The sequence below is a fragment of the Cryptotermes secundus genome, unplaced genomic scaffold (genome assembly GCF_002891405.2).
Source record: "Cryptotermes secundus unplaced genomic scaffold, Csec_1.0 scaffold263, whole genome shotgun sequence".
Taxonomy (NCBI): Eukaryota; Metazoa; Arthropoda; class Insecta; order Blattodea; family Kalotermitidae; genus Cryptotermes; species Cryptotermes secundus.
Genome location: NW_019738352.1, coordinates 1,362,873 through 1,388,033, shown reverse-complemented (window position 1 = coordinate 1,388,033; position 25,161 = coordinate 1,362,873). Strand labels below are relative to the sequence as shown.

The 25,161-nt window shown below is 39.8% G+C and overlaps 1 protein-coding gene across 3 annotated transcripts in view; it reads right to left on the bottom strand.

Annotated features, from left to right (window-relative positions):
• Nucleotides 1-231: 231 nt before the first annotated feature.
• Nucleotides 232-25,161, bottom strand: part of LOC111870759 (lachesin) — a 490,504-nt gene continuing 465,574 nt past the window's right edge. For 2 of the 3 annotated variants that reach the window (XM_023863276.2, XM_033753995.1), the window contains 2 exons: nt 7,481-7,651; nt 232-3,253 (listed from right to left, as the gene is read on the bottom strand). In XM_023863276.2, coding sequence (XP_023719044.1) covers nt 2,934-3,253; nt 7,481-7,651 — 491 coding nt within the window. In that variant the 3' untranslated portion in view covers nt 232-2,933. The remainder of the gene's footprint in view (nt 3,254-7,480; nt 7,652-25,161) is intronic. The other variant, XM_023863277.2, reaches the window with a different exon arrangement.

The following is a 25,161-nucleotide window of genomic DNA, read 5'->3' as shown; positions in this document are numbered from 1 at the left end:
GAGAATAAGGCAACAGATAACATGGTCACGTGTTCTGCAGAAGCTCACAGTTCAAATTTCTCGTAGTAACTGAGTTAATGAAATAAAATTTTAATTGAAAGCGCACAGTATTCTCTTGTTTTAGTTCAGAACAAAAATTAGTTTTAGCTATTTTAACATTGTTTAAAATTTATAAACACAGCAAGAGAACGCTGGGCGTCGGTGAAATATATATCTCTGTTTCACGTGACCATACGTCAATGTATTCAGGCCAAATCCAGCTTGACAGACGTGGCCTACAAATTGGCCACGAACGTTCGAAACAGTACATCGGAAGTAACCTTTTGAGTATTGAACCATTTCGAAATTTGTTTTACTGCAGCATTTTCAGTTTTCCCCGATTCACGCAAATGTTTGTATAAAAATACAGTGATCATAGACTGCTTTACTAAAAGTAGGTATATAATAGTGCTTCATAATGACACTATAAAAGACGATTTTAGAGCCTTGAAATTTGCAAAATATTAATTTAACCATAATTACTCAAAGTGCGTATGCACTGTAACCACAAGCAGAGTATTTTGGAATTCACAGCGAGATGATTTCGCAAGGTCAATGCAATATGCTGTACCGTTACTCCGGAATTCCACAAAATAAACATACACGCATCCTATGCAGTTCCTTGCGGATAAAAGAATAAGCAAAGGTTCTGCATGTAAAGTTGTAAATACTTGAAGCTTGCCCACAATCTAAAAGCTTTCCTTCTCCTGTGTAACTGAATTGTGATACCGCATTCAATTTCGAAATTGAAATGTTAAAATACCGTGTTTTAAAGAGGGAAAAATCAGATCGTATATCGACTTTAAACAGTAATTATGGTTAAAATTTTAACTACAGCAGCTGATTTGCATGAGAGAATAAGTGAAGGTAGAGCTGGTTGTCAGTTACGTCTCCATCCATGAAGTACTGTCAAGAAGAAAGAGAGGCAACGTGATTAAAAGAAGTTGAAACATTCATAGCTTCTGATTAATTAAATCACCCCCTTCCGTCCCCACACTCTGTGATTCATGTCAGCGAAATCCACTGCCCATTCTAACGGCATCGCCACGTTTAAAAAATAGGACTATACTTAGTAATGTACGAGGTATCGTGAATGGCCAATATAAATATGCATTTGGGTCTAAGACGTTTATGGGCCCCATAGAGAAGAGCTCAACATATTTGTAACTTAGCCGCAAGGTGCAGCTGAGTTGCCAGGTTTTAGCCCTGGTTTCTATTATCCCCGTGAGTTGTTAACCTGTCTCTCACATTGGGCAGGAACGTAGATTATCATTAGAGCAATCTGAGGGCGTGTTTACTTAGGAAATAATCCTAATTATGCCATCAGTAATCGAAACACAGGCGTCCAGTCAAGAGTCTGTCTCTCCACTTATAATGCAGATTGTGTTCTTGGTTAGCTTCATAATATGATTAACATATTTAAAATTGCAGAACAATTTCTAATGAACTTCAGAAGACTAGATATTTGAGTGGATAGTTTAACTGCATCGAATAAGTCTGGTATCTGACAATGTATGTGAATGTGAAAGGACTTAATTTTGTAAACCAATAATAGCCACGACTTTGTGATGTGTTATAAAATATACGATTGTAGGAAACTACTTCATATGTAAAAATATTTAGCAAATAACATAGGTAAAGAAAATGTTCAGGGTAAGTAGCAGGCCTATATATACGGTTCTTAAAATTCAAAACCTCTAACCTGGCAAAAAAAATTACGAAATACTGCACATTCTATAAGAAAACAAATTAAACCCCCTTTCAACAATTCTCATGATGTTCAGCTAATATTGCGTATTTTAAAATAAACGTAAATTAATATCATACCTACAAAAAGAGGGAATGTCTTCGCAAATACCATGATTTACTATTCTACTAAATGTTTAACTGAAATTTCTGTTCTGCAATATTTACTATAATGAACAGTTAAGTTCTATTGCCTTTTCAAGGTGGAATTAACAGTATTCTTGATAAACATTCCAAAAATAACAAATATTTCATGATCTCTGTATTTTTGTATTTAAAAGAGAATTAAACTGAAAAATAAATTGACATTTGACTTCAATGTTTCACTTACTTTGCTGATTTACATTTCAGTTCATGTCGTTTATTATTATAAAATTAAAATCATTACCTTTGTAATGTTACGTTCACAGCGCCGATCCTAATGTCTCAATTGCAGTGAAAATCTAACAGCAATTTGTCCAGAAAACATATATGTTCGCTCCTGGTTTAATATATTTCAATCTAATGTTATACAGATAGGCCCAAAGTCCACTTCACTCAGAGGTGAAGCAAAATTATTGTCAATGCACGATGCTGCACTATTTTTTGTTACTTGTATAAGGGATAGGCTTTCTTGGCCCTTGCACCGCGACCACTGTGATCTATTGTGCCTTTTTCTGTTACTTACTACATGTTTAATTCTGGAGAATGTTCACCAAGAAATTCTGTAGCATTTTGAATTTTATCATACCTTCGAAGATCTCACTGATATTTGTTGCGTCTCTCAACAGATTGTCCATATTTAGTTTACAGGACACGGTTCAGCTTAACTTTTGTTAACTCAGAGGATTGACTTCTTGTGGAACTAAAGATTTGGGGTTTGACCTTCCCGCTTTCTGAATTCAGTGCACATTAGTCAGTGCGACACTTCACTGTAAGCTCAATGCAATTTATATAAACACTGAACAAAGTCGCTATGTAAGGCCTGTGTTCTTTCACAGGCATTATTGGTATGTACGATCTGTCACAGTTATTGTTGTGAGGTCAGGACTTTGTTGTACGTCAGACAGTATTGTTTTGTAAGGCCTGCCTTATATCACAGAGACCTCTGCTGCTGCAGACATCGTGTCACAATGTAGAGTGTTCTGCCACAGATACACCCCCTCGACCTACACTCTCTCCATCACCGGGACGAAGATTAGAAGGGAAACAAGTACAACAACCCAAACTTCTCGTTGTAAGCTGCAACTTCTGCTGAGACTGGGTCTGTGGCCCCCAGCACGTGCCGGAGGTATGGGTGCCTGGTTCTCTGTGTAGGTATGATGAGTTCCAAGGGCAGGAGGGCCCAAGGTCGGAATGAGGGCCCCGGGTTTTTGGACCAAAATGTTGGTTTGTTCCTCCTCTTCCTCTCGTTCTGCAGACCCACGGTCCACGTAGTCCTCCTCGTCATATCGAGTTGGAAACACTCTGTGCGTGGAGCCGGGAATCTCTGCCGTCAGAACCATAATGGAATGTCAGTACAGGTTTCATATTTTCAGTGGGTGTCGTCATTTTAAGAGACGACCTTACATGTATTGTGCTATTTTGTGTACCTTGAGGAACTTAAACCGTCACTTCAGACTTCACCCCTTAAACATTAGAGCCTATCTTAAGGTCCCAATCAATAAAATGTTTGCAATTTATTTTAGGTGCAGGTTTATCTACCTATATATGGCTCTACAACCCTTCTGAACCTTGGCCGCGTTTTCAGTCTCTTCATTTATACACAGTAGGTAGAACTCCTCGGACAGGCGATCAGCCGGTCGCAAGGCTGCTACCTACACACAGAACAACACAAATATAAATAACTGCATACAAACATCCATGCCTCGAGTGGGATTTCAACTCGCGATCCCAGCGTTCGAGCGGGCGAAGACAGTTCATGGCTCAGACCGCGTGGCCATTGTGACCGACAAGGGGCAGGCTTAATGACAGGATAATTATCAATGATACACATTTTCTGCTAGCAGAAATTAGACAACAATTCATGTGTAGCTCAGCAGAGAACACATTTGTACACATTTCTTTCAATCGCGTTCCTCTGTCGTCAGCATTCTTACTGCGTTTTAAATTAATGCTCCAAATAAAATATTTTCTACGAAACTAACAACTATATGAAAATATACATATGAAAAAGGGTAATAATTGTCTTCAGGAAGGGTGACAATCAGAATCAGCTGTGCCCAACAATGGTCAAAAGTCGTGAAATGGAAGAAACATCTGGACACAGCCCTATATATTAGTAGCAACTAGTTCACTATACACATTAAAGAGAAAATGTGTCTTCAATACTGTCCATGAAGGATATTCACAGCTTAGCAAAATATCTTTGGAAACAACAATGAAACACTTTGGTATAGTGCCAATTTTAACATGTGGCTTGGAAATGCTATGGGAACACCTTTCAGAAAAATTTCTAAAAACGCTAGAAAATATTCAAGTGACACACAAGTAGGAGACCGTGGGAATTTCTAGGTTCACGCCCTGGACACTGAAGTGCACCCTCGCAAGAAAAGTTCATGTAACAGAAAACTTACTGTTCAAGTTACTCACATCATGCACGAATGCAGAGAACAAATTAGCAATAAAAGAAAGAGCAAGGGATACGATGCGCATTCGACTGCGCAATGGTTACAACGAACATAGAACGCAAAAAGTCGAACTACGACTTAGTGATGTGTCTTACTCGCACGATTTTCCTAGCCGAAGAAAAGAGCCATTAAGGTGTGTAACTTAGAATGGGATGGGGTAACTATAGATTACAAACTAGGGACTAACTCCAGTTCTGCCTTTTGGTATATAACACCATGTAGTCCGCTGAAAGTCAACCGACGTTTTCGAGGAATATTTTGTTTCCATATTTAGGAAGCAAGAAGCCAGCGTGAGAAGGTAGCAAGCACAGCTCCGCTCTCAAGATGGAGAAGATGTATTCCTCTGAAACCTCCACTGACTTTCAACTGACTACACAGTTTTATACCCCAGAAAATGGAACTCTTCATAACCACCGCCGTGAAAACTTCAAATTCTAGGAGAAGGACACCCGAGTGGTGGAGGGGTCCAATACCTCCACCGTAGCCCTGGGAGTCGTAGGAAGCAACGAAAGAGGAACCCAGTACCTGGGGAATACAAATACGGCGACCTGGACCTCCAGGTTTGGGGGATCTAGAATCTGGGACAGTAAAATATGGTAATGAGTCCCGCGGGACTCGGACCTGAGAATGACTGCGCTGGCTCGGACCAGCAGCAATTGTAAACGACAGGCCCATCCTCTCGTCAGAGAGGATGATACATAAGGACTATAACCGCAAGCGTTCAGTTGGAAAATAAAATTACTTGTTGTGATTCTCAAGGGGCTTGTCGCCAAGACGAACTGATTGGCTGTAAAATGCCAATCGTGAAGTAACTATTTCTCTGTCTCCCAAATTCTAGAAGGAACTCAATCATTGACCGTATATGCACACCATATGGAGGCGGGGTCGGATAACTCCACCGTGACCCTGCGAGTCGTAGGCGACGAAAAGGGAAGTCTTAACTCTGAGACAGTAAAATATGGTCATGAATTCCAAGGGACTCGGACCCGAAAAAGACTGCACTGACAAGGGTCCAGAAGCATATACAAAATACAGACCCACCCTCTCGTCAGAGAGGGCGCCCCACGAAAACAAGACAGTAACTGTCAAACAGCAATAAATATCTGGTCATGAGCCCCAGATGGGGCTCGACACCAAGAATTGCTGACTGACTGACCGTCAGTCTCAATGTGACTTTGACTTGACATTCTACCAGTCCTAAAGTAACTCTGACTCTGACTCTGACCCTGTCTCTGACATTATTACGTAGAATGTCGATATGTAAAAAAGTACATATAATTGACATGTACAACTGACTATGATCGCGGTAAATGACCCATCCTCTCGTCAGAGAGGGTGCCCCAAATCGACAAACCCGCAACTATTTGACAGTAAAATATATTGCCTTGGACCCAAGATTGGGCTTGACAACAAGATTTAACTGGCCAAGTGACCGTGGGGCGCAATGTGACTTTGACAATGAATTAGTGCCTAACAAATGAAAAAATCAGAACTGTCCAGACCAAGACTAAAAACTTGTCACGAGTCTCTAATGGGCCTTGACACCAAGTTAAACTGACTAACCGTCAATCGTAAAGTGACCTCGAAAGAGTTAGTGGTGAGACTGTAGCCAGCAGACATTTTCCGCAAGGACGAGAGCAGAAGAATCTCCATTGTTGGGAACAGTAAACGGGCAAGGGCTGTTGAAGACAGAAAAGTCTTTTTGTGTGTGCAGTAGAGTGATTTGTCGAGTGTGTAGAACTGCAAAACTGTTATAACAAACTGTAGTTACGAGTTATGCCCAACAAATTCAATTAGCAATTCAAACTTCGTGTCCAGCCTCTAACGCGAAGAAATGTCAATTTCATTCATATGTTTAGAATTGCAAACCCCTTCAATCGAGAGCATGAAGGCTCTTCTATGGACCGAAGCATGCATGCTTGCAGTGAAGCCACTTTCGGTAACAGTAGTAGGTTTAAGCGCAGGGGTCATTCACGCACAACAACAGATAGAATAATTAAGGAAGAAGGAAACTCTCTAATTACGAAAGATCACTGTTACATTTAAGGAAAAATTAATATCCCTGGAGAACCACCTTGCCGATGATCAATGTATTTACTGCCAAGGATATAATGTACGTGTATTGATGTTGTATTCTGTTTACTGAGTAGGTCCAGAGAAGAAAATACACATCGCTTAACGAGTGTGTTCGAAGGATAAAGTATAGGGCATTTTAAATCAGAACTTCTCAAGGGATTCTGAAATATAAGAAATAATTCCTTGCAAAAATATTTAGCTTAAAAGAGGTGTAAAATGTCATGTGCACTAAAACAATATATTTTCATGCTTCTTAAAAAGCTTGAATGATGTTTCCACGTGCATAAACTTCGTTAAAATGTTTAAATATAAGACGATAAATATAAATTGTTTTTCAGTTTTTAAACAGAACAAGAATCGCATAGGCCGAAGCAGATCAAGTTAATAATTTTATTAATTTACAGTTCGTTACAAGAACTGTAGGGACACCGACTTCTTTCTTTTTGAGGACTGATTATCTTGGCCATGCTGCTGATCCCATACGCTGTATATACATATGCTTCGTTGCTTCACTCACTCATGGACCTGAGCCCTTCTCGAGAAGCGGCCATTTGTGCAGCTACTCAAGAGCATCCCAGCATTTTATGGAACCCTAAAGCTCATTACAGTGTTCACAAGAGCCCTCCAGTGGTCTCTATCTTAAGCCAGATCAATCCAATCCATACCATTCAATCCTAGCTCTCTGAAATCCATTTTAATATTGTCTACCCACCTACACCTTGGCCTTCCCAGTGGTTTCCTTCCTTCCGGCTTCCCCACCAATATTCTATATGCATTTCTGCTCTCCCCCATCCGTGCTACATGTCCTGCCCACCTCATCCTCCTTGACTTGATCATTCTAATTTTACTTGGAAGAGCTTCGTTGCTTTTATACTGAAACTCTTTTTTTTTTATAATACAGTATTATATATGAAGAAATCATACATATGGATTGGAACAGTACGTACTACAGTCTGCTTTTAAGACAACACGCGTCTTTCTACATTCCTTCCAAGGTAGTGAAAACTCACCATAAAGACGAATGTTGCTTTCCACTTCCCCGAGTGAGTTCTTGGCGATGCATCGGTATGGACCCAGATCACTTGCCATTATGTTTCTGATCACCAGCACCATTCGCACTTCGAAGAGTGACTTGCTGATCAGTTTCACCTCGTACTTGTCGCTAGAAATCACCATCTCTCCTGGAACCAATAGTCGTCACCTATAGACCCTGAGTCATGCAGATATATTGACACTACTAACCATTGTACTAGTTGTGGTATTTTGCACTGAATGCTTCAATAAAGCATATTAACAATGAAACTTATGTATTCATATTTTCGTAGTTTAGGTTGTGACAACTTGTAGTCTTCTACGTATACAGATATCAACTTTTCAGATACAGATGATACGTCTGACCTCAGAGTCAAAATGTGTATGTCAAAGAATCGGTTGGATTATGTATCCAGAGAGTTAAGATGCTACGTCACAACGTGTCATACTCATAAACACCAAGTCTGAAAATCACTGGCGTGAAAACCTCAAAACATATAGACCTATGTCCTTATACGTCACATTTAATTTATGTGGCTAAAATTCTCTTATAAACTTTACCCGTGTTAGACTGAAACTATAATACTCTTCACCCATATATTAATGAGAAGTTACATAATTATAATTAGATGCAGTATCATTTACCCTCCTCCCTCTGTGGTCTAGTGGTCAGAGTTCCTGGCTACAGACCCAGAGGACCCAGGTATGATTCCCGGCTCTACCAGGTTTTCTGAGAAGTAGTGGGTCTGGAACGGGGTTCACTCAGCCTCGTGAGAATAATTGAGGAGCTATTTCAAGGAAATAGCGGCTCCGGTTTAGAAAGTCGAAAATAACGGCCGTGGAGATTCGTTGCGCTGATCACGCGACTCACTATATTAGCTAAAGTTGGCACTAACTTCGCCGACAAGAGGCGGTCGCTCGGTCGGTATAGTTCACTTAAGGTCTCAAGCCACGGAGTTGCAGTATTATCTGCGTTGGTCATAGAAACCGTGAGGTCTAAGGCATGAAATGTTTTCGCTCGCTCGGACGCTGGGATCGTAGGTTCGATTCGCACTTAAGGTACTTGGGTGCCAGCCACTGGACCATGACTTTCGGTACGATGAATGTGGAGAGTTTTGCACTCACAAATGTGAAAATAAGGGCGAATATTGCAGGGAATAGAATACCAGAAACCGATTCTCGACAATGGCATAGAAATCCTACTTTAGAACTTCTTGAGTCATACAATTTAATTTTAAATTTGTCAGTTCCTTCAGTTAGGAAGAAGATGGTCGGAGAATGAAGCTGATCAGTCAGTCTAAAGAAGAGTGGTAGCATAGTTGGTTGAGGCAATTTGATATAAGCCGGAAGGTCGCGGGATCGAGTACCGATGAGGTGGATATTTTCAATTTCCTTAGTTCTTCCAGACGCACTATGGCTCTGGGGTCGACTCAGCCCTCAGCCTCTAACAGAAATGGGAACCAGGAATCTTCCTACGGGGTAAAGGACGGCCGGCGCGTAAGGCTGACAAACTTACCGCCATCTGTGAGCCGACTGTCTGGAGAAAATGTAGGAGCCTCGATGTCTCACAAACCTATGAGCCTTCATGGCCTGTTAGAGTGGTACCTTTACCTTACTTCCACCCAGCTTTAACAAACGTTTCTTAAGCAGAAGGGTAGTTTCGCAGATCACGAATTTGTAGAGGGGTACGAAGCCGACACTCAGGTACTAAAATCACGAAACTGGGAAATACATGATTACTCTAAATTATTGTCGGAGTTTCCGTGGCCTGCGAACGGAATTACCGACAATAATTTAGAATCAGCATGTATAAGTAACATGTGAGGTTTTCACGGCGATGACTATGCAGAAAGCAGTCTTCTGGGATGTGGTGCCGTGTAGATATTGTCTTAACCCACGTTTCGGAGGAACGTATCGCCTCCATCTTCAGAGTAGAAGACAAGAAATAATTCCCGAGCGAACCAGCGTGAGCAGGTGCAACAGACTGAGCCCAGTCGAGTAAGCACAGCTTTGTAAGAGCAGGAAAAGAAGGGAGAGGGACTACATGGGGAATCAGCAGAGAGGGGGGGAAGGGTGTGGGGAGGTGGACCAGCAGATATCCAGTATGTGTCGGGGTAGAGAAGGCAAGGAAAGGTTAAATTGAGGGCATTAACACTGAAGCTTGAGGTTTGAGAAGCGAGTCGGGCAGGGACCTGCGTGGCTTTGTGGATCTGGCGTCATGTCCCGGAGGTTTTTCGAGGGAATAGATGAGAGGCTTCCATGACTTGCTGAAACAAAACCCCACCTCTCTGTTCATATTGTCAGGATGGAGTTCAATCTCAATGGCCTCCCTAATGATGCGATCCATATATCGGGTCTTGGTGGCGAGGATGGATGTATTCTGATCTGAATGCGGTGTCCCAGATCGATGCTGTGTTCGAACAACAGGACAAGTCAGCTGTGGCTGAACCCCTTCAGCTTGCCACACGTTGTTCGCCGTTCCTCTCCTTTGTTCTTCTTCTTTGGTTGGGCGCCAGTAAGCTCAACTGGTGCCTGCTTACAATAATTATAGGTTTAATTAGGAAAGGTAGGTAAAGGTGATAGGTAACTAGTTCAGCTGTTGGTAAAGTTGAGATTCTTCCTCAGAACGTTTGAAAAGGACCTCGCTTCAGCAGAGAAGGGATTAACAATGTACCTTTGCACTTAAACACGGTTATCGTTTATTAACACTTTTATTCACTTGATAGCACACACAGTTAAGTTCGTGGATACTTGTACATAAGTCCGTATATAGCTTTAGTCCTGGTGCACTAGAAGTTATCAGAATAGTTTACACTTTGGCTTGTGGCTCTGTCCAGAACAGCGGTGATTTTGCATGTAAACAGTTAACAAGTTGGCAGAACACTGAACCCCGCGACTGACTTCCCTGAAAACCCTGAGATCCCCGGTCGTCAATTCCTCAGCTAAGTCGCTCCCCCTTAATTCCACTGATTGGGTAATTTTGAAATCTAGGAGTTCACACACTTTTTGGATCTCCAATCAGATAGCTGTAGAGTGGAATTTTTATCCTTAAAGTCCTAACGTCGTTTTTGACAGCCCACTGACGGATAACCCGCTTGGCGTGGGTCTCCAGCACGCCCCATTTGAAGTTACGATGTGCTTGACTTGTCAGAAATCGTTTGCCGCTGCACTACTCGTAGACAAAATCTCTAAGAAAAAGTAAGAGGTGTGCTTCCGGTGTAACAGTGAGACAGGGAATAAGTCAATTCCTGCAAATAAGAAGGTGACTATGTCCCACTGGCTTGGCTGTTACTTGCTATCTGCAATTATTTCTTTTACTAAAGATTCTAATTATATCTAAAAGTAACGAGCGACTGTGGAGCGATTACAAGGAAGCGATCGTGACCTAATCTGAAACCCTATTCCATAATTTATCTGGAGTAACTGAAGAAACAGATGACATTTATAATACAAGACAATCGACCTTTGGGTTCCACTTGAACACCGGGAGCAGTGCTACTTGGAGTGTTAACTGCTTGGAAGAGGCGTTCGCTGAATCGGGCTATAACCTAACTTACGTTATTCAGGCATCGAATCTGAGTTTCTTCATATTCTTCGCTATTGTGCAGTGCTATCTCCATGTACACCCTCTCTGCAGAATTACAGCGGAATTTTATAGCAAGTTCTCGCCTGAACAGCTTCCTGATGTGATGCAAGTCGGGTTCGCTTAATTAGCAGTACGGAGGTTAAATTCAGTTAACTCTTGAAATCAGAAGAGGATGTAAAGATATATACAGAAGTAATTGTCCCAGAATGAAAATACGTGGATCAGGACAACAAACAGGAAAGAATACATGAAACTACAAGATTGGACACAATTTGGAAGTGAGAACAGATTTAGAAGCTTCAAAAATGAGCACTGAATGCTTCGTGCTTTGAATCAAAGAGAAAAACAACACCTCAATATTTCTTTCTTTAATTATCTCAGACCCTAAAGTTGATTCGTTCCAATTTTACATCATCAAGTGTGTCTTTAAAGAGGAAGAGTTTACTTTTATGGGTTATGTCACGAATCTGCAGTATCATGAAAATTGTGCAAGCATAAAAGAATATCTGAATTTAATTTCAGGCCACGATGGATGCGTAATGAAACAGAAATGGTGCCATGTGTATTATATATTAAAAAATATTAAAATTATAGGGGAAGTTAATATACCACTTAATTTGAACTGAAATATTCATTTCATGGGAATCATAAAACTGAAGATTCACTTGTGCGTCAAAAACAAATAACTCAAATTATAAATAGGAGACCGTTAAATTTAAGTTGAATTACAGAGAACATTCCATTTTTATTAATATTGCTTAAGCGATTATCTTAGCATATTATAAATAATTTTAATTCCTGTGAGAAAATTTGTAAATTACTGAAGTGTAATTTCACAATTATAACCGAACTGTGGTCTGCCTTCTACACTCCAATAAAATCAACTTGCACATGCCTTTTGTTCGCAATGCTGCATCCTCGTGATGTCCACAAAGTGACGTTAGACAAGTATCTTATGTAAAGTGCATCGAATTTGTAGAACTCTGCTCTGCACGGTTTTCGAGAACAAAAAAGATGAACTTTTGTGCCGAATTTTCTTTGTCATTTCATAGACTCTTGCAATTTCAGTCCAGCTTTAGGGCGTTTATAATGTCCTTTACCTCCTGTGTACTTACTTATGGAGCGGAGCCCTTCATTTCTGTCTGCCTAACAGCACTGACCCTATGTACATTCAATAACTGAAAGAAGTAGCTCCTCCACCTATTCAAAATGTTGTGGGAATCTGCAAGCAGATCACCATTCTCATCCTTCACTAAGTTACTGCTAGGCTGGTAACCCCTCTTAAAGTCATTTATTCTTCTATACAGGCCTCCAATGTTCTTGTTCTTACTGTTCGTTGCAAGCTTATCACTTTTGACTTTCCCTCTTTATATTCATGAATTGCCTGCTGGTTTCGCGTCTTATATTGTTCAGATTATCCCTATTCACGAAAAAGCTAAATCATTCCGTCCAGTGTGACTGGTTAAGATTTTCTTATTTCAATTATTCATGCCCTTACATGTTTCGGTCTTCAGAGACCATCTTCAGAGGGACACCTTTACATCAATACAGTTAGAAGCCACTATTACAGTACATATTCTAAAAGTTAAAATATATACATACAATATAAATAATATACAATTGAATGTAGAATATAAAGTCTTTACAACTATAGCGGCTGTTCCAATATATTAAAATATTTATAGTTAGTTTGATAAGATTATTAGAATACGTAAACCAAGCGGGTTCGAGTCGTCCCCATTCAGCCCCTTTGACGGGGGCCGAATGTGTGCCCCCCTGTCGTTCTTGAGAAGATGATTCTTTAATGTGGCCCTCTATATGTTTGTGGCCCGCTGTGTTTTTTTTTTGCCTCTGAAGATGGTCTCTGAAGACCGAAATATGTAAGGGCATGAATAATTGAAATATGAAAATCTTAACTAGTCACACTGACGGGAACTATTTAGCTTTTCCATAATATTAGTGTGAGTGACCAGAATGAAACAAACCATATCACTATTTATTTCGCTTGGATCCTGTAACCATTGCAATTTGGCTTGTTTTCATTGGTCTAGTAACTTTGAGGAGCATCCTTCATCGAATCATGGCTTATACTTCTTCAGTTCATAATAACCTAGACTTTCCTTGGCAGAAATTTTGATATTTTCTCTAATAGTTTCCCTAGTTTTATTAACACCCACCTCAGTGTCCAAGTTTTCCAAAGCCGCGAACCTGTTTGAGCTTTCAACACGATACTGCTCTTTACACTCTACCTCATTTAATTTCTTGAGATTGAACCTCTCCATATGAACACTGTGTGTTGTTTGTTTGCTCACTGCCAGTCTTTCCCTAAATTTTGCCTCCACCAGTTAGTGGTCAGTATCACAATCTGCTGCCATGAATGATCGGACATCAGATATATTTGAATGCCGTCTCCTACCTATCAAAATAAGGTCGATCTGATTGTGTATCTTCCCACTAGGAGATGTCCTAGTAAATTTATGCATGTTACGATGTGGGAACATTGTACTTTTGACAGTAAGATTTTTTGATGTGGCAAAGTTTACTACTCTAACTCCATTATCGTTACTAATTTCATGCGAACTCTCATTCCTAATCGTTGGTTTCAAAATGTCTTCCCCTCTACTTTGACATTGAGCTCTCTTAGCAAAATTTTCATAGGGTACTTCGGGAATTTATCAAATATGTGTTCTAGTTCTTCATATAATCTGTTCTTTATGTCATCAATTTTATCGTCTGTTGGGGCGTGAACATTCATAACAATGATATCGCACCAGCGACCTTTTAGTATTATGTATGATTTCCTATCACTAACGAACTCCACCCTCTTAACTGCTGATACGATTCTCTTATGTACGAAAAAAAACCTGTACCTAATTCTTGATTTTCATGCCCCTTTCCATAGAAAAATGTATAGTCTCCTGCTGGTGCGATGCCACCTCCATCCCATCTGACCTCCTGTACCCCCGTTAAATCTATCTTATATTTTGATATTTCTTCCGCCACTGCACTGAGCTAACCTGCCCTATACATACATTGAACATTCCATGTACCAAATCTTATATCCATTTTCTTTAGCTTGGGCCGTTTATCCAATGAATCTGCCCAGGTCCGAGGCTTCTTGAGAATTTTCGTAAGGAGTTTTTTTAGCCCCACGCCCAACCGTCAAGCTGGAGGACTACCCTTTGTCGGCTGTCCGCGACTGCTGATTAAAATATTCGCAGTTTCCCTCCATTCCTCCTGTGTAGCAATATAAAATAATATGTGCTGGTCTGTCTACTGGTATTTTGTAGAGTGGAGAACTTTGAGCCTAAAGGGGCAGGAAGTCGTTTCTAACAAGTTTATTATAAGGTCTAAATTATTCTTGTGGCTTTCAAATAAAGACTTCCTTAAAATACTGCATATATATTGTAACGATTACAAAGCTCGCAGCCAAAAAGGAAGGACACATCACAGACACAGTACACACAGAAACGACTCCCATAGTGGACGAACCATACTATACGCGAGTTTGAATTAAGACATATAGATGAATAATCTTAACAAGTTTTAGTATATACAAATTTTATTATAGTTGACGAATAATGTACTTTCTAAATAATTTTATGAAAGACACAAGATGGCAAACAATGTAATAGCTTAGCGTAAATAACGAACCTGAAAATGGCACTGTGTTGCCGAAACATGTAGTAAGAAGTGACATATGAAATTGAGTGCACTACAAGATGGCCATTACATACGTATCATGGATGAAAATCAGTGCAACAGGACGCTAAAGTACAACATTATGTAACGAATATCTTAATTAAATTAGAAACTTGCAACTGGTAGAACAAAACGTGATTTCCCTGCACTAAGTCCCTTCTCCAGTACTTTACATCGGAGTTCCGCAACCTGTGCCTCAAATGTTTATAAAGAATTGTATATTAAAATCTTAAATCTTAAATATTTATTATTTATTCCGATTTGTGCTTTTTACTATTCCCATCCTTCTATTCTTACTTGTGCTCCTTCCAGCTGCGCTATGGCCCTGGGTGGACTCAGTCACTAAGAGAAATGAGTACCAGGAATCTTCATGGGGGATAAAGGGTGGCCGGCGCGTGAGGCTAACAACCTCACCGCCATATCTGAGTCGAATGTCTAGAGATAATGTGGGAGTCTCGACGTCTCACAACCCTATGGACCTCTACTGCCTCTTACAGGGATAACTTTACCTTATTCGCCTCTACATAATTTCAGCTGCACTGAACCTACGTATGTAAGTGTATACATCCCCTCTCCCATAGTTATTAATTAACACGCGATATTTAACGTGACTGGATTGTGAATCTAAGACCTATACTTTCTGTTTGAAGTGGAGTTCAAGCGGGTTGTGAACGCAGCAAGCTGTTAATGAAAACAGTATTAACACTATTGACTTCCATTTAGTGAAACTCTTTCCACACTCGTCACAACAATTATCCAGTTTCCTTTCAGTTGTGCTCCATACTGGTCTGAAAACTGAACAGTAAAAGTCAAATACTTGTGACTTCACCTTCTTTAATTGAATATGGCATGTAGCAATTTACATACTGGACAAATTGATTGGATGGTGTATTTGAGTGAGCAGTGCTAGTATTTAACATGGAAATAATATTGTCACGTGTTGGGTATGTGTCACGCGATAAATAACTTCAACCGTCTTGGATGATAGCGAATTTATTGAACACTCGCTTTTCAATTACACAATTTACTGTTTCACAACTACTGCCATCTGCAGTATCACAGTTACTTCTGCTGGAGTCACTGCCATCCACTCGATACAACTCGACTCGTAACTCAATACTCACTACTGAATAGTCAAAGTCACATTGTCACTGAAGCGAGGAGTTGTAAATATCTCGGAATAATTTTACGTAGCGATCTAAGTTGGGCTGATCAAGTTAATTACAAGGTGATAAAAGTCTGAAAGGCAGTTCATTTACAATGCGTATTCTAAAAAAGGGAAATAGCAGCACTAAATGTTTAGCCTACACAACTTTAGTGAGTCCGATTCTGGAATATGGAGCGGCTTGCTCGCATCCTTACAGGGAGGCACAGATGTGCGCTAGACCGGGTGCAAGAGAAAGCGGCTAAAGTTGCACACCATAGGAACGATTTGAACTGGGGAACCTTGACACAGCGCAGGCAGATAGCTCGCATATGCGCGCTCTTCAAAGGATACGTGGGACGACGGGCTTGGAAGACTATAGGTGGTAGATTACAAAGGCCATGCTATCTGAGCAGGGTCGATCATGACAGGAAAATTAGGAGCAGGAAGCAACGGAAAAATATCGAAAAATGCTCCTTTGTAAATAGGACCATACAGATCTGGAACCAGCTACCTTAAGATGCTTTAGGGACCCTCTCCTGCAAACCAAATAATTTTAGGAAAAGGGTTAGGAAAGTGATAAATGAGGCTAAGTGAAGTTGGGGTGGAAATTAGCAAAAAAAAAAATGCAGTGAAGTGAAGTGAAAATTGTTAAGGGTTGGGAGAATTGCGTAAGTGTAGTAAAGCGAAATGAAGGGAAAATGAGAACATTACATTACCCATTCATTGGTGTTAGTTTATTATATTTTATGTTAATTTTCTACTAATGTTGTGTTTTCTACTAATGTTTGTCTGCGTTTCTACTAATGTTTACGTGCTGTGTTTTGTTTGAAAGTGTTTATGTGTGTTATTTGTCTGTTGTCTTATTGTAGTACCACTTCCACAGGGTGAAAATCCATTTGCAGTTAAATAATAATAATAATAAAATAGAAAGTGAACTGAACAGAAAATCCATTGCAATAACGCAAACATTTCTACTGAAATGGTGAAAGATAAAATGTCAAGTTATCCCTGTGCTTAATTACTTAGGTAGTGTTCTATGAAGACATACGGGGGAGGGGTTGTGTAGTGCCAACATTACTGACCTTGGCACTAGATGGACGTGAGTGGTCAGATTCATTCTGCAGAGCCTTAGTGCGGCTGGAAGTATTAGGTAATTTAAAAAAGTCCACGTCATCGGGACTCAAACCCGCGACCTTCCGACTTGTAGCATAGTCCCTCAACCAAATACGCTACCGCGTGTACTCTTTTCTCTCAGGGTACGGATTCGAATGGATCGACCCAGGGACATGGTGAGAAATAACTGGTAACAGCAGATAATTAGATTATTTAGTTGTTAATTTATAGTTCCCATGATCCGTTTCCATAAATTGAGTCATGTGAAGAATCGTGGGCGTCATGAATTATTTACAGAATTTCTCGTTATATAAGTAATAAAATGTGTATAGTTCATAGAGGACATGGAATTCATAATAATGGGAATGTATAGTTTACTTCTTAATATATTTTCCAGTATATTATCCAATAACCATAATTTATTGTTTGAATATAATTCGATATCACTTAAGAACTAAGCATGTGCCATAAACTTCCATGAAATTGGAACGAAATTGAACTCATAACATAATATGACGTGTTCTAATGAGTAATTATTATTGGTATTAGAGGTAGCAAACAGGAAGAGTGAAGTTTTGTTTTCTTCATACTGAAAATAATTTCAAATGTAATTAAATTTAATTAAAGAGCTATTATCATTTTCTTTGGTATGTTGTATCATTTTTAAGTAGTCGATGTAATAAAGTAAGATGAAAACATTTTCCTGCATTTGTGTTCGTAATTTAAACTGTTACTTCGGTAATGGAAAACTATTTTTATTTTGAAGGATTGCACCATGTTGGGTATATGCAAGGAAAACATATATACATTTTACTGTTAACGCAACAATATTTTACCATTCTACATAAAGATTGGAAATCAAGTATAAAGTTGTTGGTAATATTAATGTTTGAACCGTGACTATCGATCACAAAGCCCATATCAAAGAATTTTAATTAAATTTTATTATTTTTCTTCTTCTTTCGACTTAAAATGTTCTTAATATGTTTTCTTTTACAAAGAGTAGGCAACATTCTTCCCAAATAGTTAATTATATCTCCTCATTACCGTAGAAAATAAGCGGTAAATTTGTTCTAAGGAAGTTATCAGTTTGGACAAGTGGCACTCCTGTTGCGATGCGCAGCTGTCATTGCGCTACAAAGTAACACGGGTGCAGTTTAACATGGTCAGAGTGAAGTCATGTCATGAACTGGCCATAAATTCTCCCCTGTCGATATAGAGTACACGCGACCGTTCGATGGTTGACAGGCTACGATTTTTAAGAACACCAAGCCGTCAAGAAGCCTGATGAAGAATGTATTCTCATAACTGGAATCTCACAGACAGAACCACCGCCTTCAGATTTATTAAACCAGGGCGATCAGTAACATACGCCGCTATCGCCGGAAGGAGGAAGAATAGAAAAAAAACACGCATCAATACTAACGGAGATTATTCTGTATATAAGATTGCTGTGGGTCTTCCATTGTGTGCGGATGCTGCCAGGGGAATATACTGTATATTACTGATAGACACGAATAAATCCACACCCGCCAGCCGTCATAAATTTCTTTTTCCTTTCGTGAAAATCGGTGAGGATTTGATACGATCTGAAAGAATTACGAACCACTTCATGATCAGGACGTAATGATGTGGTCGAAACAGAAGACAGGAAACAACTTTTCACGCTGTAATCTAAATCTATCTTGCCCCCCCCCCCCATTCTCGTACTCGCATGCTACTGAAGACTGCTAGATTATGTACCGGTTCATAGGCCAGTAACTATGCTGTATTACTATACACGTTCGAGGAGATAGTTGTATTTAGTGAAATGGAAGAGAAACAGAGGAATAAGAGAAGAAAGTGAGGAAGAACTAGAAGTTTTCAAATACGTCAGATAGGCTATAAGAAAACAAGAGACGCACACAGAGGAAAAGAAAACATGATAAATGATAAAGAAAGGAAGCAGGGGAGCAGAAATGAAAGGGGACAGTGTTAAGTTAGGAAATATATTGTAGCTTGTATACACGTTACTGGATTGTGACCTCGAAACAAACAACGAAACAACATCCGCTGTTAAGGAAGAGATTCTTAATAAGGACATATATGTGGTCGTTGATGGGTAAAGCCTCCACAATCAGGCACGTTCCCACGGAAAGGATTTGTGTACAACAATAGTCGGTGTCTCCTACGCGGTCCGTGCTGAGATGTTATAACCGAGACAACTTTAGAAATTAGTCAGTTGTAACAGAGTGAGATGTAAGTCGATTGTGACGGAAATTATGAAGACTTTGTCGGTGCAGTTGAAGAATTCCCAGTGTTAGAAGCCGTTACGAGGGATCGAATAGTGGGGATTGCAGCAGACTGAAAATACTTAACGTGCGATGTAGTGATTTTCTTAAGTGAGAAAATTAACTATGGCACTGTAATTAAATACGTGTATATTCACGAGTTGTGTTTTAAAGTGGTCGATAAATCGAAACTCCAATCCAAACCCCGTCTATAGTCACTCTAACACGTGACAATATATGAAGAGCTAGAAAGATATGGAAAGCGAAAGGGAAGGTAGAAAGGCAAGTAACGAAAGAACGGAAGTCAGAAATACTGTTGCTTAATTTGTCGAAAAATCACCGAAACTCATCCTAAACATGAGGCTGAAAATGTGCAAGGCGACTAATGGCCAGTTCAGTGATCATATTAAAACCAGCTACGTGTATATATGGTACCTTCGAACAGCTCAGTTAATTTTCAATGGATGTATCCTGTTGTGTTAATATATAAATTTCTTTATTAAAATCCGTCACAACAACAAAACAGTTGATGTTTAACACTATTTTGCTACATGTTTCGGCTTTTTAGAAAGCCACCATCACACAAATACACAATTTTTCTTAAGTTATTGAATTACGTACATATAATTCAGTGCAGTGTTGGATTTTCGACAATATATCATAATATAGTAATATAAACATAAAATACTATTTCACGGATGCATGCCGAGCAAAAGTTGCGTCTGATCTCTTCTAATGCACGTTCTAAGTCTGGCCGAGGCAGAATATTTTGGCTGAAACAAAGGACTGATACAGAAGCTACATCACTGTCGGGTTATAATGAAGTTACTTAACAAGAGACACCGTTCCACAAGAAATACTTGTTAAAACTGGTTTCTTATACGGTCAATTTACCTCAGAGTGAGTTTAATTCGTATTCTCCTTACATTGACAGGTTTCGGTAGTCCCCTGTGGTTGGTGTCTGTGTGCGTCTAAAGGCGACGCAGTTAGTTAGCTGCCGATTTGTAAGATTAATACTTCAGGTCCTCCGTTTCAACCGAGAAGACCATTTAATTCCCTTGGGGCGTTTTCCCTTCTCACCGAATGTTACATAGGAATACAGTTCGTTCTCACAGATCAATCAGATATAAAAGATGCATTTTACTGTCTACTGAAATTCAGGCCGCCATCCGGCTTCTGGCGGCTACTGAAAGGAAATCAGTAGCCAGAGGGATCTAATCCTATTGCAGAGAACAGTGTGAAGAGAAGCAGGACGCAGAATATACAGACTGAAGTATTACAGGAAATTAATGGAATTCGCAGTTATCGGATTTGGTGCCGATGTAGAGTAGGCGACTTTAATTCAAGAACGGATGGACGGACAGACACGTGGGCATCAAACGGCTTGAGCAATGTTGAATGGTTCTCTTTGATGCGGTCAGGCGTCCACCTGGCGAATTACTGTGGCGAGAAGCCTGTCCATTCGATAGTAGGACTTCACGAGTTACAGAAGCTATTATACATGACCATTTCCTAATCAATGGAACATACATTCAACATGTGTCTTTTTTTAGGTACCACATGAACTTCCTTTTGATTGTTACATTTTACTACTGACGAAGGATTCGTTACAAGTTCATGAGGTGATTATTAGCGAAGAGATATTACTAGAGCTCAGAAACTAATTTCTATATTTCCTTTTGTGAGCACCAGTGTAAGACAATTCATCGTAAACCCTTAGTTTGACGTTACTTTTTCCCCACGAGGTCCATGTTCTGTTTGAGCACAAGTACGTGTTGTAAAATGTTGCGCCAAGGCCGTCCGACAATTAATGCGATCTGTCAGACACGGAGATTATCTCTGTCCTGTGCGAGAGAGAACATTTTTTGGGGGTGGGGTGAGACTGAGTTAACTTGGTACATCGGCCATTAATTGGTTTATTGTACCAGCCCCGGATGATAGAAGATGAATGTGGAGCAGTCGATGGAATAAGGATTGGCAGGAGAAATAGAAGTACTCGGAGAAAACCTGCCCCAGTGCCATTTTGTCCACCACAAAACCCAAGTGACCTGGCCTGAGATCGATCTCGGGCCGCCGGGGCGGGAAGCCGGCGACTAACCGCCTGAGTCATTGCGCGGCTGAGGGAGAATGTAACTCAGATTGGCTTGATGCATATAAGATATTGCGTTATAAACTCAAAGTGTAGTAGTTAAATCAGCACTACAGGATACTTATTTTAGTACGTCGTTGGCTGCAAACGATTTTATAATAATGTGACATGGCCCATAAAAGTGGCAATAGTGGAGGGAGAGCTGGGCGCCCATTGCTAGACAGTGCTTCTGCAATGATGTTCCCACAACACTAAATGCGACTGAAGAAGCAATGCATTACAGAGAGACGTCGCTTCCTGGGTAACGTACACAGAGGAGTTTCCGTTGCAACGGGTAGGTAAAAGTTGTTCACACTGCAACGAACCAATCAAAACACAGTAATGGCTAGGAACGAGGTAACTCTAGTATTGAAGGAGGTGATTTCTAGACTGTCCGACTAACTAAGATAACAGACCGACAGACAGAGAGTAGCAGTAGAAAGTCCAGAAGACCACAGATCAAGAAGTCAGAATAAGTCAGAAGTGAAGCCTTTAGTTTCTGTGGTATCATCATTGTTCGTAGTAGGAAGTGTCATAATTACAGTAACATTGTGTTACAACTAACTCTAGTTCCGCTCGCTGAATATCCAGAAAATCGCTTCATCTAATCCAGAGCCCATTAAGTACTTGTTGCGTTAACAGGACACATGACAATAAGCTTGCAAGTGCTTGTTATTGACTTCATGATTATTCGTAGGTCTTGTTAGTTTGCGGCTCTCATGTTCAGGTTTGTTTAATCTGCAATGAAGTCAAGCCGAAAAGGAATAAGTTTACTGACGGATACACCTACCCCCGACACCCCCCAAACACACACACACACACACAAACACGACGTGGGACATATTAATACTAAGGCTGCTGACTGATTCAAAATTTTAATCGATTAACAATGCAGTATTTTCCGGCTAGTCATCAAAGTAACTGAGGAGTATAAACATTCGTTACCACAAGGAATACGTTGTAATTTAATAACTAACTGACTAATCCAACGTGGTATATTCCTTTATGAGAAGTTATTAGTAGCTTAGCTATTCAAGAAATTCCCCGCGCTTTATGAAACCCGAATTTTTATTTTCGTGGTCGCATTCCTGAAACGGATTACTCCAGCCCACATCTTCACTTACTATTTGCTTTAGACGGAAACAAACTCCATGGCCTGTAGTCCGCAAGCGAACTACACCGACCGTGCGACCGCCGCTTGTCGGCGAAGTTAGTTCCAGCTTTAGCGGATAGAGGGTGACGCGTGGTGTGCGCAACGGTTTCTCACGGCCGTTAATCTCAGTTTTCTAGACCGGGACCTCTGTTTCCTTGAAAGAGCTCCTCAGTTATCCTCACGAGAATGAGTGAACCCCGTTCCAGATCCACTACTTCTCATAAAATCTGGTAGCGCCGGGAATCGAACCCGGGACCTCAGGATCTGTAGCCAGGAACTCTGACCACTAGACCACAGAGACGGTTGCTTAAGATATACTTTAAGATAATTCTCCCCATCTATGTCTGTGCATCGTACGTGTTTCGTCTGTTCAGGTTTTACGACTAAAATTATGCGTGTGTTTCTAATATATTTCATGCACATTACAAATTACTCCTAATAACCATATCAAAATTGATATCATACATTGAGTACATCTAAAATGCAGCTACTGACAATTTAGTTTGATTGTCATTTTGAGCAGTGGCCTTAATGACATTTTTATTACAACATGTGTAATAGTGGAGATAAGGACAATTTCGTCGATTAAATTAAGTTTAACTGGCGATATTTTTTGTCTTGGATTCAGTGACTTTTGATACGGGCATCGTTTCTCTGAGTGATGACTTTCCCGTGCTCGGCTATAGAATTCGCTAAGGAATCAACAGAATATCATGAAGAGCAATTATGAACCACAGAGAAGTGCGGTCTCTCCCAGTTCCCCTCGGCATGTATACCGTTGTATGAAGGTATTTGTTTTCATTATGGAGAAACAAATCTTTGAAACACAGCTTGGAGAGCGCCATTCCTTCTGATCATGTTGCTGGCCAATAGTGTCTATGAGGATACACATTATTGCAGCATAATAACCTGTATTATTCGTATTACTCAAGTACACCGTCAATAATGCAACAATGATATAAAAGACATTTAAATATATCTTTTCAGTAAAAGTATAACTTTAATATTTTAAATGTTATTAAATATCATAAAATGTCATTTGATATTTGATATTTTATGATATTGAATAACATTTTAAAGTATCAAAGTTACACTTTTAGTGAAATAATACATATTTTATATGTCTTTTATATCATTGTTGCATTAGTGACTTTGTGCTTGAATAATAAGAATGAAACTTCAATTCAACAGGATGATGCAATATGATGTACTGAACTATGTTTCTTGCAAAAAGTTTATTGACATTCGTTGTATAAAGACACTCTGGTGCATTTTCTATGAGATTCCAGTCTTTCTCTCTGGAAACCAATAGATCAGATTGTTTTTATAAATTCGGATGAAATACGTGACCGCTTGACATGCTAAATAAAGCTCTGTTTATGAACAAGATATCTCGAACGATAGATCAACACAGTACTGATGAACCAGCTACAAACTAGATTGAGTATCACTACTGTACTCTGCATCACTTTCATTTTAATCACCTGAAAACCAAGTATCCACCGACATTTGTATTGGCAAAATTTACTGCGTAAAGCAGGACTTTGGCTGATGGTAAATTTCAGTTCTGTACCACGTATTTTGACACTGGAATAATGCCAAATACATTCGTTAAGCAGAAATAATAATCAATTATTATTATTATGGTTTTACAGGCCTTTGTTGGGCCTTAGCCAATTTTTAAGTATCTTGATCCTATACACAGTCGGTAGGAATCCTTGGGAGGAGGAATCACCCCATCCCATAATGCAACAATGCACACAGAACAACACAACCAAGAACAACACAACCAGAATAAAGGAACACAATACAGACATCCATGCCTAGAACGGAATTCGATCACGGTGTTCGAGCGAGCGAATACAATTCGTGCCTTAGAGAGCGCGGTTACAGTGATCACCAACAAACCGGTACATGGTCTTTTGGTCTCTCTATATAATAGGAATAGAGAACCTCATTTGGCGAGTCCCAATTAGCTTTTCTGTCAGAAGCCTTAAAACATGTAATACGAGCAGTGTCTTGTCATGATCCCCTACCTTACAAGTGAAATAGGGTTCCTATATTCCCCTAGACTGAGAGGTGAACTTTCGCCGCTTCTCACAGAGCGTGAAATGTTTCAATGATTGACACACTTGCTCTGTATTCTGGCATTAAATAATAAGAAAGCATTAAAAAGTAAAGAGTTGCAGGCTTTGAGGAATTGAGAAAACCAGAGATTCACTGAGAGAAATGAAGTAACTGGAAGTGAAACCCAAAATCTAACTTGTGACCATTTGAACAATAATTGGCATGCACATGTAAGCAGTGTCATATAAAATTTAAAAAATAGGGAGAAAGGTGGGGGAAGGGCGCGGCACGCCTCTCCTTTTTCTGTTTCAATCTAAGTCCTAAATACTATAAAATTGCGTGTCACCATTGAATTATGAGTCGGAAAATTCTGTTTTCATTTTCGTAATCAGTGTAAAACAAGAAATGAATCATCCTAAGATATGTGTATGACAAGCATTTTAAAACATTCGCGGTATTTAGCGGTCAACACAACAGTAAAATAAACCAATCG